This window comes from Anopheles arabiensis, chromosome 2 (assembly GCF_016920715.1).
Source record: "Anopheles arabiensis isolate DONGOLA chromosome 2, AaraD3, whole genome shotgun sequence".
Taxonomy (NCBI): Eukaryota; Metazoa; Arthropoda; class Insecta; order Diptera; family Culicidae; genus Anopheles; species Anopheles arabiensis.
This window is the reverse complement of record NC_053517.1, coordinates 100,645,633-100,660,205: the sequence shown is the minus strand read 5'-3', so window position 1 is coordinate 100,660,205 and position 14,573 is coordinate 100,645,633. Positions and strand designations below refer to the sequence as shown.

Below are 14,573 nucleotides of genomic sequence, written 5' to 3'. Positions count from 1 at the left end.
TAAATATCATAGTCATATTGAGTTGCTTCCTGTGCTGTCCTTTCTCTCCCGTTCGATCCTCTTCTAGCAGGCAGGCACAGAATCGTTACATCAGTATGGTTTAGTTTTCCCTTTTTCTTCTATTTTAATTTGTTATAACTCCTACTACACAATTGCTGGAATTGACCAGGTTTTTTTTTCGCTGCATACATTCGTTCGTACACACACACACCAACAAACACAACGGAAACATTAAAAAAAGAGGTGGACATTTTTGTGACGTCCACGGCTTTTTTTCATTTTGTTTCGCCTCTATATGCCTTTTGCCCCTTATTTAGCTTCAATACACTCTCACACACATTCACATTCACACATACACACGCACACCTACATATAAAAAGTAACTTTGTTCCAATTCTACTAATTACACCTTAGCATCAGTATCAGTAACTTGTTTCTTTGTGTATTCGGCGATCGCCCGCGCCTATCCAACGACTATTAAACACCCGTCCTAACAGCGTCTAAATAAACTTCTTATTAAACGATTTTACTATCCTTTCTATCTCTCTCTCACACACTCACACACATACACATTCGTTTCTTTCTCTCTTTTTTAAAAACAAAACAAATAAAGGAAAACAATAAAAATATATCGCTTTCTTCCAGTTGTATAACAAGCTGTGCCCCGGATGAAGACCTGGTTTCCGTGCGTTGGATAAATTACATTCGTATGGGACTTATGGTATACGGTATTTTACACACAGCATACCCGTTGCTCTTCCCGGGATGAAGAGTGGGTTGAATTTTACACATTTTTAAACGCTAGCAAAAACAAAACCATACCTTACTCGATCACGCGTCCGCATGGGTAAACGAATTAAAACTAGACACGAAATCTCTTCTCCTTACCGTTTGCACACAAAACACACACACATCCGCACCTCATAGAGCTTTTCCTATTCCAAATTATACCCTAGCCTACAACGGAAACAGTTTGCTAATCCTATACAAGTGTGTGTGTGTCAGTGTGTAATCAAGCGTCGTCGTTGGACGTTGGACCACTCCACGTTTTGGAAAGAACACGCTCCCCCGACGACGCACACGCCAATAGGTTTACCAACTCTAGCACAACAATAATTTGGATTCACGTCACAGAGCTGGTCCGAAATGGTGTAAGGGTATGGTACATAAAGGGAATTCAGTGTCTCCTAAGCGAGAAAACCAAGCTTCTCGCACTCACTAACGCATAAGAGAATACTTTATATCATCACTTCCCAAAAAAAAAAAAAAACTCATGTAAATATACATGGTGTGTATAAATATGTACAACATTCATCAACATCCGTGCCGTTGTTTGTTTGTTTGACCTGTTTGAATTCGTTGACTTAAAATGTTTTGCTTTTTAGCAGCAGGAAAGGGGGTAAAGGAGAAAGATCCATCACCCAACATTGAGCCTGTATTGAATAGTTTGCCACCATTCTGCACGTTTACAACGTTCCTAAAACCCATTCTCGTTAGCACTTTCTCCTTCTCCTCTGTTCGCTTCTATTCGAAATAATAACAACCAACGTTTGTTGCGTTTATGCACCAAACGTCCTTTTTCCCATGGTAAAAATGTTCGCACGACGGGTTCGCTCTTGCACCTCGGTGGTTGTTTGCAAGCGAAAAGAAATGGTGTAATAGAAAGGTAAAATAAAAACTAAATCCACGAACGGAAGCAAGTGGAAGTAGTCGGGGTAGAGGGGAAGAACTAAAAACCGGAGCAAAAAAGGTGTCCAATCATTGGACGAAAAGTACGTTCTGTGATGAGATTTACAGCGCCAACGGCGAAAAAGGATCGTTCGAATTGATGAACATTAACTCCCTGCATCCTTTTCCGATCGTGCAGTGCCAGCCACCGGTCCAGCGCTCCCCGTTGCAGCCGTCCGCTGCTGCTGCTGCTGCCCAACACTCGACGTGATGACGGAAGGCATCATTAACGGTGTGGCGGCGGCCGCCATCGTGCTGGTGATCGTACTGACCCTTTGGCTGAGGGAATTGCACAGCATTCCGTTCGGTTCATCGCCACCACCACCACCACCACCACCACCTACACTACCATTGTCCGCCTCTATTGCATCGCTCCCCGTCCCGTTGGACTGCATCTGCAACTGGTACTCTTGCTGAATTGACTGTAACATTTCGCGCTGCTCCTGATGCTCTTCCTGGAGTTGGAGATAAAGAGAGTTAATTGGTGCCTGTTTGCCTGTCCGCCCTTCGTTACGCACCACTATTCGATCCAACCGATTTTGCGACTCATGCAAGCTGGAGTAGCCGCTCACTCGGTCCCGTATGATGGTCGTCGTCGTTTCCATCGTCAGCAAAGACTGATCGAGCGCTTCGAACGAGTTCGGCAGCAGCGATGTAAGATCTACAGGTGAAAGTTGAAAGCTCAAATTATCCTTGCTGAGCATGTGAGCTAATTTGTCGCCACTTACCAGAGCCAGGGTTGATAAGATCGCTAAAGCAGTTGGCCAGATCGCTGTTGCCCAGCGCATGCATCCTCGCCCGCTTGCCACTGTCGCCCGTACCAGCCTCACCACCATCGCCATAGTTGTCCAGCGAGTTTAAGCTGTTGATGCTGCTGTTGCTGTACGTTCGCTTCAGCACGGTCGTTGTTCGACTACCACCACCGTGTATTGCGGCCGGAGGGGAAGCAATGCCGCTGCCACAACCACCGTACGGACTTCGCGCACTGCGCTGGCTGTAGTGGGACGAGGCGGGTGAGAGCAGCGATACCGGCACGGGCGTCGTACCGCCCGACGGTGAGAACGGTTGCGTGAAGTAGTGCTGCGAGTTGGGCAGCGGTGGCACGCGCTGCTCCACGTTCGCACCGACCGCCGCCGCTTCCTCCGACAGCTGTGGATCGAGCTTCTGCAGCACCGTGGGCCTTTGCACGCCGCCCGGTGACAGCGACGATGGAGGTGGTGGTGGTGGCGGTGGTGGCGAACCAATGCCATCGGCAAACGCCGATCGGGACGGACTGGGCATGCCGGTGCTGACGCTACTACTGGCCGTGCTGCTGCTCCCGTTGCTGTTCTGCTGATCGCCCCCCATCGGGGACCAGTCGCCGCCCGACACGGACGAGCAGCGGCCTTCGCGCATCGTTTTCGCCGCAATCGACACCACGTTGATGCTTTTCACGATCGCCGACTTGACCGAGTTCTTCTCCGGTGCCACTATCGCGAGGGGGGCACCCTCCCCGTACCCCGACTTGATGCTGCTGGCCGGCGAGGCCGGCATCGTGTTGAGCAGCTTGTCCTCGCTGTCCGGCTGCAGGTTGGTGATCAGATTCATGACCGCCTCCTCGATCTGCTTCGGGTTCTCGACCACCGGCTCGCCGCTCTCGTCCGGCAGCTCCACCTTGTCGACGATCACGGAGAACTTGCGCTTCATCTCGCGCACCAGCCGCTGGCCCTCCTCCTCCGACACGAGCGTGTTGATGCAGACGAACGACTGCACCACTTTGGTATCGCTATCCACCTCCAGGTAGCCGCGCGTCTTCAGATAGATAAAGTCCCCGGTGCGCGACATCAGCCGGTAGCAGGATTCGCCGTTTTGATTATAGTCATACACTGGAGGGAGGTGGAAAAGAATGAAAACGAAAAAATAACAGTTAGAATGGAAAGAGATGAGAAGAAAAACAGCCAACACCTAGTCAACTCACTTTGTCGTAACGCTACTATCACCCATCGGACGTCATCCCGATGCATAAAGGTGAACGGGGACAGGCCGGACACTTCGTCGGTCAGGTAGCCGGCCACTATCGAGATGCGCTGATCGCACTGCACTATCCGGCCGTCGATCAGGTGACGTGTTTTGTACTCATATTTGCAAGCCTCAATCAATCGATCACAGATAGATGGCACCTTCATCACACGCGCTAAAGCAATCAGAACCTGCAAACGAAGAGGGATGGCAAGGAGAGTGAAGTGGTGTAGACTGTTAGTATATAGTATATAGCATATAGCCGAATAGTCTTTACAGTGTACGATATGTAGCTACAATATGATGTTGATTATTGGTCATTTTTGAAGGGTTAGTTATGGTACATACTAGTGATGAGTAGAGTTGGCAAAAATCACGAGTCAACTCCAATCAGACTTCTAAAATGACGGAACCGACTCCTGAAGGTAGTTCCAACCAACACTATTTGGAGCCGTCCAGAACCATTTAAAATCGTCCGGAGTCGGAATCATCCGGAGTCGGAATCATTCAGAGTCGGAGTCATCCAGACTCGGAGTAAGAATCATCCGGAGTCTGAGTTGAAGTCATTCTGAGTCGAATTCATACGGAGTTGGAGTCACTCGAAATCGGAGTCTTCCAAAGACGGATTCGGATTCGTTCTGGGTCGGAGTGGTCCGGAGTTGCAGTCATGCGAAGTCGAAGTCGTCCGGAGTCGAAGTCATCCGGAGTTGGTCGGAATCGCAGTAGGTGCGTGTCGGGGCTAGAGATGGACCAAGCAAGGATGCTGTCGCAAAACATTGTAGTATTCGCTAAGCTACAAAGGCCTGTTTACGAAGTGCACACACAAAGCATCTCTTCTTCACTTCGGCAAAGCAATAAACGAAAAAAAAACTTTAAAAAAATGAAATACCGGCCTACCACTGATCGACTCTAGGCAACTCCGGGCGACTTCAATTCTAGTATGATTCTGATTCCGGCTTACTCCGGCCGATTCAGACTCCAAACGACTCCTACTTATGACCCCTCCGACTTTGGATGACTCCGATTCCGGATGATTCCGTCTTCGGACAACTCCACCTCCGACTGCGGACGACTTCGACTCCAGGTGGAACTAGTAGTTCTGCTTTTGCAAGAGTCGGAATCGAACACGGAGTCGATCAGAATCTTGTGGGCGCTCCAGAGAGCACATTGTTATTTGGAACGTTTCTCGATAGGGACAAGTTGGAATTGTTTGATGACTGCGGATGTCCAGAAAACCAACAAATCCTCGAAAAAATATTCATGAAGAAGACCCGAATGTATAAATCTTAAGATTGAAGTTATTTGAAATATCAGAAGAGAAAACGACAAGTGCCATTTCCTGTCCAAATGTAAAAAAAACCATGAGTTCCAGTCTAGAATGTACCGTCTCCCCGTAGCAAGCACTAACTATCCGGCAACTGAATAAGTCTCGAAAGCCTATAATAGGCCGGGATGTCTTCGAAGGACGTGGTGATTTACATCGACTAGTAAGACAAAAACAGATCCATTACGATCATTCAACTTGTTCGGAGTTGTCCGTGTCTCATCATATACAACCTTTCATGATGCGCAAAGATTAAGTACTCTTAGCGCTTTAACCAGCCAGGGCGTGGTCTATTAAGCAGGTGATGCAGCTCTAAACGTCTATAAACATTTCCAAACACTACCCACCTTTCACAACCGAGAAGGACATGTATAGTGACATCCCTCGCACACAAAAGTAAACAAATAAACATCTATTTTTAAACCCGGACAAACAAAACATTCATTCAGTTCTTTTTTTCCCCCAGCGAACCTCATTTGCATAGGGAAATGTCAAACACTTACGATATCGTTCCCGTTGATGCTGTGCAGCGGTATGGCGTCGTCGCGGCCCCGCACCCGCCGTATCATTTGCATACTGCCGGCCGTACCGCCAGCCCCTGCGGCTCCCGCTTTGGTGGCGGAGGAGCTGCTGCTGCTGCTGCTGCTGCCACGCGGTGCCGAATCCGCCCGCCGAAAGCACCCATCGATCGTGACCAGCTCGTAGGTCGTCGCTTCCGATCGCGGTCCAGCCCGGGCCATCCTGCGCAAGCAAACAGCAAACCGGTGAAACAACTGTTGTCGCTGAGGTTAAAAAGAAATCTCTTACCTGATGGTAAACCTCCGATGATCCTGCCGCAGCTTTCGGTCGATTTCCTCCTCGTCGTCGTACGATCGCTGGAACTCACCGCCCCCATCGGTACCGTGCGTGCCGGATCCACCCTCCCCGGAGCCAAGCAGGGCCGGTGGGGCACCACAGCTGGTGCTCGGACCGCCGTTGTCGAACATGTTGACCAGGTTCGACGGGATGAGCTGCTGCTTGAGCAGCGCATGATCGTCCGGGTGGGTAAGGTTGAAGAGATTTTGCCCGTAAAGATCAGTCTGCGAGATCGGAAGAGTGAGGCAAAAACAAACAAAAAACATACGGGATTAATTGGTTTGTTTTGGTATTTTTCTTCGCCTTTCTGTTCTTTGCGGCAATACATGTTTCCGGTACAATCATTTAGCGACACTGATAACGGGGACGAGCGTACCAAAGAACCTTTGGTTTGGAGGCAAAATTGCTTCCAAGTGCCTAATAAAACCGGTAAATAAAATGAAATTTAATATGTTGTAATAAAATGTGGCTGTAACAGGAGGATTAATTTTGCCAAACAGTCGAGACAAACAGAGAGAGAGAGAGAGAGAGAGAGAGACCAATTCATTAACGGAATCGAATAAAAAATGATACTCATTATCGAGCGCTGTAGCGTCTTCTTGAGCTGTGAACACACTTACAGTCAAACATGAAAGGTGCTTTTTTTTGGGGTCGTATCGCTCGCAAAAGACATTATTATTTTGTTCCTTTTTGCTTATCGTTATGCCGTACCGAGAGCCCGAGCACCGAGCATCTAATCAAAAACAAGACAAACCACACGGTCGGGGCAGCGAGCGAGCGAACCGACTGGACTCTTGCACTTTTGGGGATGGGAGCGAGGGCCGTGATTGCCACTAATCCATCATCTTGCGCCCGTTGATAAGTATTTGCAATCGGCGTTGTTGTTTGCGGGCCGCGCGCTTTGGTGGTGCCACCGCGACCCACCGAGATGGAACTGAATCACCGTTCCACATGAGCTGGGATGTTTCCGGCCATCGTCTTTGTACGAGCCGGTTACGAAAGCAATGCACGTCCCCTCGTCGTTTGGCAAGGGACTATTGGCCCAAACCCCGGGCAAGTGTAGCTATATATTAGCGGCACAATTTCTTTACACACAAATATCTCGCCACCGGGTGTGACATTTCGCTGCTCGATGCAGGGCAGTGGAAAATGGGAAGTAAAATCATTGTATCTCTCCTGCTAATCATATTATGCAAACGTTTCAGCATGTGTTTGGGAATGCTGTTTTTTCGAGAAAAAAACGCATAAAACATAACCCACCCATCGCTAGCCCGCCGTAACGGACAGCTTTAATTCCATTCCAAACATGTTACAATTCAGGTTTAGGCCAGTTTTGCTTGTTTTGTTTTTTTGGTTCACCCTAATCGAATCAGCACACACTTGCGTTATTCGCGCAGTGTCGTTTTGGCGTGTTTGAATTCATTTTTATTTGGTGTCTCGGTTGCAAAAACCGGTATCACAACCAAAGCTTTGTGGAAAACATGAGGAGAAATTTACAGCAATCTTTTTACAGGCCGCCAAAGCTGAAAGGTCCGTAAGAGATCGGAGGAAAGGAATCAACAGGCTGCCTTCTCTGCTGTTTCGCTTTCAGTTCGCGAATTGTATGCGCCCCCGGTGACCTTGGGCGGGTGTGGTCAGCTGGCTGTAGCACACACCAGGCGGAGAAAACGTGAACACACACACACACCAGCTCGGTAAACAAACAAGCGAAGACATCCTTCTGTTAGGCACGTAGTCACGAATGTTTACGTTTGCCCCATCGTTGCCCCTACAGCACCCAGGCACCTGGGGAGGCGCTTGATAGAGAGGTGCGGGTTGCAGTCTCCCGATAAAGATGCAATCGTCCGTGTGCATCCACGGTGCGTGTGTGTGTGTGTGTGTGCGTCTGTGCGTGGAAATATGTGCGTCTGCTGCGGTGGAAATGGTTCCGCCACAAGCACACGGCGGCATTCCTTTCCACCCCCTTTGGGGGCAAGCATCGGTTCCTTCGTCCTTAAGCGCGTGCACTGGAGGCCTTCCTTCAGATCGACTACTGTTTGGTGCACACGATCGAACACTGTTTGTGAACGTTGTTTGGATTTGCTGATTTTTTTTTTTTTTGCGCCGGCTGGTTCGCGGCTCTATATATTAAGTCCTTGACATTTGCAATGCCACCACCACCGTCAGCATGCGACAAGTGAAGAGTGGTTTAAAAGTAGCCGCCTTTATGTGTTATACTTAATAGTAGCTACCAGTTTGTCTAGTACCACAAGCATCAAGCATTCCGAAAGCAAACACATCTGTTTCTAGACGTTTCGACTGTGGCTTGTCGCGCTTGTTTGTCTCATTTGTTTTCGATCGATTAACAACATCGGAGTCGTAAACAAAATTGGCATAAAGTATACAAAATTCACGAACAAAACAAGTTTTTAATCGTGCGGTCCCTTGCGGGGATCGAATTTGACTACTGCGGATCTCACGCTCTGCAACTCGAATTGTTTATACTTTAGGAGGTTATAGTAGCTGAAAGAGTTGATGTGATTATTAAGCAAAAAACTGGGAAAAGAACCAACATTAAAGCAATAAAAAATCTAGTTTTCATTTATTTTGCTATTTATTTTATTTCTTATATCATTTGGCGATGACTAGATGTCATCAAATACCTTAAATAAGGCACTAAATAAGGCCTGATGAGGCACCTCACGAAATCCAATATTTTGTCACGATTTGGAATACTTAAATCAACAAATAGAAGAGACATTGGTATGACATTCTTCAGGAATAGATAAGAGTATCTTTGGGATAAGAAATATCAAAAAGTTTAATTTTGACATGGTTGAAAAATGGCTTTGACCATTAAACAAGTCCATTAAACATGGTGGGGTCGTGGACTTTCTTCTGAGTAATTTCCTAAAAACAAGTTCTTGACTGTTGTTCTGTAAGCTGAAGCAATGTGTCAGCTGTTAGTGACCGATAATGCTTTAGATCCTGCATTCCACGAGGTGTGGCACCTACAATTCCTATATTCATGGTTGAATGAGCAGTCGGCGAGGAATTGATTTGGATTGGACCAAGACGTGGAAAGCCATAGGAATGCAATGGTAAAATACTGTAAACTTCTTCAATTTATAACGTTGTCTACAGGTGTCCATTTTCATTTGACCCGCTGTAGTTATAAATCTCCAAATTTTTAACATTTTCCTTGACATGTCCGCCTTTACCTACCCCTTCCCCTGCACACAACAGCTCACCAGCCAACGGCGGATCATTGCATGTTACCCCAACGCCCGAAAGTAACGCTCGCAATGCAATCAAAAGCTCCCCAAAAAAGGGGAACCCCCCGACAGAGCTGCCTGGGAGCCACACATTAAACTGCCACAGACTTATCGCGCGGTGTTGGGGCAAGACACTGCGTTAAAACTACTTTTGATTGCATTTCAACCCTCTTCCATTCTCATGCCACAGCGAGCGACACATATGAAAAATCAAAAACACATTAAATTATAGTTTTTTTTTTTTTTGTTGGGCTGGTTGAAGGGGAGCAGAGCACCCCAAAATCCATCTCAAACGCCACAAGAGTTGACAGTTTGCAACTGCCAGCAGTGTGGTGTTGTGTGCAGCCTTGCCAAGCTCCACAATCAGCGTGATGTGTTCCGCCGCGAAAGGGAAAGGTAGCCCCGGTCGTCGTAAACATTAGTAGTTTCGATGCACCGGAGGCGGACGTAGAAAACACAAAAACAAAAACGAGACAGAGAGAGAGAGAGAGAGAGAGAGAGAGAGCGAAAAAACTACGCCAAACACGTGGACAGAGCAGTGGACAGACCCGCTCCCCACGAAGCAATCTCAGCCTTAATTCGGTGAGGCTAGTAACGGGGGGGTAGGCACGATAATCGGCACCACTCTGCATGTGTGCAGGGTGATACGCCAAAACGCCGAACGCCACGCGAAGGAAATTGGTGGTAGTAGAGCGGTATTGCAAAACCTCTAAGATAGTTATCATTTTGTGCCAATTTTTTTTGTGTGTCTATTCACTTTACGACAAGCGTTTAAACGTTGTTGTTTTGTTGTACTTTTGACTTGAAAGAAACATGCCAAATCTCGCTGCAAGCTACCAATGTTAGTCACGCAATTTAAGTGGCGTTTCATCAACGGACTGTTCTCTTTCTCTCTCTCTCTCTTGATCGCGTCCGATCGTTTCCGATGCAACTCAAGGTTGTGATCAGCTGGTGTTTGTGTGTGTGTGTGCTTTTGGGGTGGTTTTATGTGGTTTGTTTTGGAAGCTTTTTTGCTTATTTGATAGAAAGATGAATAGTTAAACGAAGCTGTGTCGGCTTTCACCCCCGTGAGGGACAGGCTGAGAGAGGGGGACACAGTGTTGTCAGCGGGAGCTTGCATAGATATATCACGCATCCAATTATAAATGGATATATTTAAATGTGACACGCATGTTATTCAATACAACACAACCGAAAGATTGGTTAAAAATGGAAGCGAGAAAACCCTGATAGATAAAGTGATTAGATAGCGACGAAACAATCTCGAAATAGATACGGATTTTAAGAAATCAATCTGTAAATATAGTGCCTTAATGTGGATAATCATTCCACATTAAGTTAGCCGCAAAATTATGAAAATATCACAGACGAAAAAAATATAAAATGATTAGGTCAGTAGCTAATTTGTTTCAATTTGTTAGATTGCCGCTATAAACCGAACCCGACATGGTTGTGTTAGCACGGAATAATCGGCTACGGCATACCATCATCATGTGTTGCTACCATCTGTTCAAACAGCGCACAAATTCGTGTAAGTTACGAGTGACAAAACAGAGTGTGGCAAAAAAAAAACACGACTTCCACTAATCATTCTCACTCACCTGACAGTGGCCCAGAAACTGTTCCACGGACGGCGACACGAGCACGATCTGGCCGCGGCACGTCACCGTGAGCAGAAATCCGTTCAGCATGCGAAACAGCGAGTCCTGTGCCTCCGGTTTGACCGTTTCCTCCGGTTTAGATTTGCCAAACACTGCAAGACGAAATGGTTGGGAAGAGAATGTGTGTTAATGAACGTCTTGTAACACTTAAAACATACTGCTGCAGACTTCCTGTCTGCCCTGCCTGCCTGCCCTTCTTACCATAGTCCACCCGCAAACCGTGGGCCGAGAAGCGCAGCACTGCAGTTTTGTCCACCCGGCGGGGCGATTCGGCCACGTGCGGCACCATCGCCGAAAGTTCCTGTATCGATCCGTTAAGCTTGTCTCGCCGGTTCTTTTCCGCCCGGTTTCGCGCCTCGCGCCCATTTCTGGAAAGAAGAGAGAAAGAGAGAGAGAGAGAGGGTGAGCGAGAATTAGGCGGTGGTAGCATATTAATATGTAAGCGTTGCAGTAACACGTTGTTTCTCTTTATTTTACGACTACCACACTCAACGAAAAACTTGTTTCGGCTGTTTTACCGGATGAAGGTGGGTGGTCGGGAGGGGGAGGGAATAGAGAACTGACCCATTAGAAGGACATTAGGCTAGTAAATAGGCGGTATGATTAATGGCGGGTCGATTTGAACACCAGCGCGTGGAAAACGACAGGTGGAGCGCGCCAATTTCTGCCTGCTTTGCCAGTAAAGAGGCACTCACGAGAGCAACAGTAGTGGTAGTTAATACTAGCTAGTTCTCACATACACCGAACTTGTACAGCAAACGATCGCCACTTCGATTTTGCTGACGTCTCAACACAGCGCAGCACTATGACTATGAATCCGTTGCCGATTGGTGCCTGAAACCGCTTGCTAACAGGTTGCAACAAGCCTGACCATCGATTTACATTAACAAAAAGGGCTGGGAAAGGCAAACGGAATGAGTGGTTTCGAGGAGATCGACTAGGAAAAGGGTAGAAACAGTCAATTCATTCAATGACTTTACGGATTTTGGCAGTTTTTGGGACTGTGGGATCCGTGGTTTTTGCCGGAGATGATGAATGCAGACGTCTCAATAGACGCAACAGGGTTTCGATTATCTGCTCGAACAGCAAAATACAACAAGGTTGGCACTTACGCTTACGCAGACACGCGCAAAACACGATCAAAACCTAGTCGCGCAATCAATATGCTGTTTCTGCAATGCCACTTCTCCAGCAATGTAAACAGCATGAGCAATTGGAAGAGAAGCGTCCGAGCCAGAACGCGTTTTAATTTGTATTTACATAGTTCCGCACAAAAGTCCTTAGGTTTCTTTCAATTAGGTGCGTGTGGCATCTCTCGGGAGGCTGCTGTTCGTACACTTGTGATTGACTCGGTAAGGTGCAAAGAGCTGATGGAAAGAGATGAAGAGATCGCGCATCGAACGATCCAGCATTGGAAGCAGTAAAAGAACCTTCAATATCTTCGGCTCAAGGACTGATAGGCGGCGGCAAATAGGCAGCTGCTGCGGCGCATCTCTGTTACCGAGCATTTATTTACCTTTCTGAGAGATGCTCTACGCAACCATACGTTCACACACACGCCCACACACACACACACACACACACACACACACACACACACACTCGTTCATACACTCACAGCAGAGACATCCATTTTACGTGTGCTTTTAATACTCGATGCGAAATTAATATACTTATGCCGACTCTGTTTCCGATGATAAATTGGGTCCCGAAATCTAACCGTGTAGGGTGTCTCCCTTTTCCTCTTCCTATCTTCGCCGTGTCTTTATAAGTGTCTCCTGGTGAGTTGGTAGTGGGTGGCATTGGAGGCACGAGGTAATTATTGACGAACAATCGTCAGCTTGTGCTTGTAGGGTCTGCACAGTATTAGAGAGAGAGAGCGTGAGTTTCGGGGGGCGAGAGAGAAAGAGAGAGAGAGAGAGTGCGAGCAGACACGCTCGGTAGGCATCGGTGGTATGGATGTGGAGTCGTGCCTTGGAAATTGCGCAATGTCATCAGTGTTTCGAGTTAGTTTGCGATACCAGTGTTGTAGAAAAGTAGAAATCAATATTCTATTCCACCTCCACAATTGCTCCTCTATGTCCGCTCCTGCTGCCGTGCTACAACCGTTTGGAGTGGTGTGGAGAACGCAACCAACAGGCGACCACCGAAGTAAGTTCAGCGGAACGTATTAGCAGAGTGTTTCTTTAAAATAGGTGTGTATGTGTGTCTGTTCCATTTTTCCAGCAATTCAGAATACTGGAAATTCCTATCAATTACTGATAATTTCATCTCATTCCAGTTGGGTGCAAGTTGTTCCTTTTTTGGGAAATGCAGAGAGCAACAGCGAATAACGTTTTGGCGCTTTTTCCAGTTGGTCGGGCTGCGGCTAGGTTTCCGCTACAAATGCGAAGCATTACACGGTGGCACATTTTTGACTCACTTCATAGAAAAACGCTCCAAATTCCAGCATCGGAATCATTAAGCAGTAATTAATTTTTATTGATTATTTTATTTCTATGGAAAAGTCTCGTGCTTTCTATCGAGAAATTGCTTTCGTGAAATATCAATTGAGGTAGTCGGTAGTCAATACGGCAAGAAGTTGGAGCATTTTGAGGGAAATAAAGATGCGAATAGTCTTTCATAACTACCTAAATATATCTAGTTGCACAATCAGAGTAGCAAGCGATCATCAGTTAACGATCAGTTATTGCTGTTAGAAAGCCATGATGAAATGTCTATCTCCAAATTGAATGTTATCACCATTACACCTATGTAAAGGGCAATAGTTAAATTAATTTAATTTGCTCACATACGCTTAACACCAATTTAAAGTACTGATACAAATGTTGCGCAAAATAGGACATTCAAACAAAGCTCTTTGATGATTATTTTCAAACATCAAAACATACGTATCACTTCCACAACACTCTCAAATTCATTTCTCAGTACTGATTTCTGAAACTGAGTCGTCCTACTTGAGTGGCGGCTTACCAACCCCACACACTTCCTACGTCAACACAAAACAAGCCGTTACGCAAGAGAAATAGAGAAATGATTAATCAAATGATGAGAAGGTTTCCTGCCAATCATCGCCCTCTACCAACAGCACACCGCATTGGAATCGTTTTAATTCTGCACTAATGAACTCAACCCGTGCCCACAGTATCACTTCCCCCCGTGTAGGTGCGCGGTTTGACAAATGTGGGAAAAAGGCTTAACAGATCATGCGTTGTGCAGAAAACCAGCGGATTTTTAATGCGTGGCGAATTGGTTTCGTGGAATCGGTAATCCACGGTTCCACTTGCTTTAAATGACGTGCCATAATGATGCAACTAATTGGTTTTATTTTCAACCAAAATAATCATCATGTTCAGACAACTCTCTATTACTGTTGCTCCATCCAGCTAAAAGCCTTTTCCACGATGAGTGACTGTGAAGTTCCCCAGACATCTGTCGGATGGAATCAAATCGTATAGAAGCAGAATCAAAACAACACCAAAACACGTGAGTTTCGTCTAGACACAAAAGAGCGGAGTAAATATCTGCTGAAGTTTGAAATTTCAAACCATACCGCTAACTCCGACAGCACCGCGGATGGCTTGAAATGAGACCGACTGGGCGTTAAAAATACTCGTGGAAGAGGGAGAAATCTTCCATCCCCCCAAGCTACCCAGGTTCTCACGAGTTACCCTACTTGCCGGTGCAAAACAAAACGAAACTATCGGCGAATTGCACTCATTCCCTAGTTCCTCTGGGATACAGGGGGCAAAT

The 14,573-nt window shown here is 46.6% G+C and overlaps 1 protein-coding gene across 3 annotated transcripts in view; it reads right to left on the bottom strand.

Moving 5' to 3' along the window:
* Positions 1-608: 608 nt before the first annotated feature.
* Positions 609-14,573, bottom strand: part of LOC120896555 (endothelial PAS domain-containing protein 1-like) — a 57,034-nt gene continuing 43,069 nt past the window's right edge. For all 3 annotated transcript variants that reach the window (XM_040300751.1, XM_040300750.1, XM_040300749.1), the window contains 8 exons: positions 11,022-11,188; positions 10,761-10,912; positions 5,858-6,129; positions 5,554-5,791; positions 3,686-3,917; positions 2,457-3,593; positions 2,247-2,389; positions 609-2,183 (listed from right to left, as the gene is read on the bottom strand). In XM_040300751.1, coding sequence (XP_040156685.1) covers positions 1,836-2,183; positions 2,247-2,389; positions 2,457-3,593; positions 3,686-3,917; positions 5,554-5,791; positions 5,858-6,129; positions 10,761-10,912; positions 11,022-11,188 — 2,689 coding nt within the window. In that variant the 3' untranslated portion in view covers positions 609-1,835. The remainder of the gene's footprint in view (positions 2,184-2,246; positions 2,390-2,456; positions 3,594-3,685; positions 3,918-5,553; positions 5,792-5,857; positions 6,130-10,760; positions 10,913-11,021; positions 11,189-14,573) is intronic.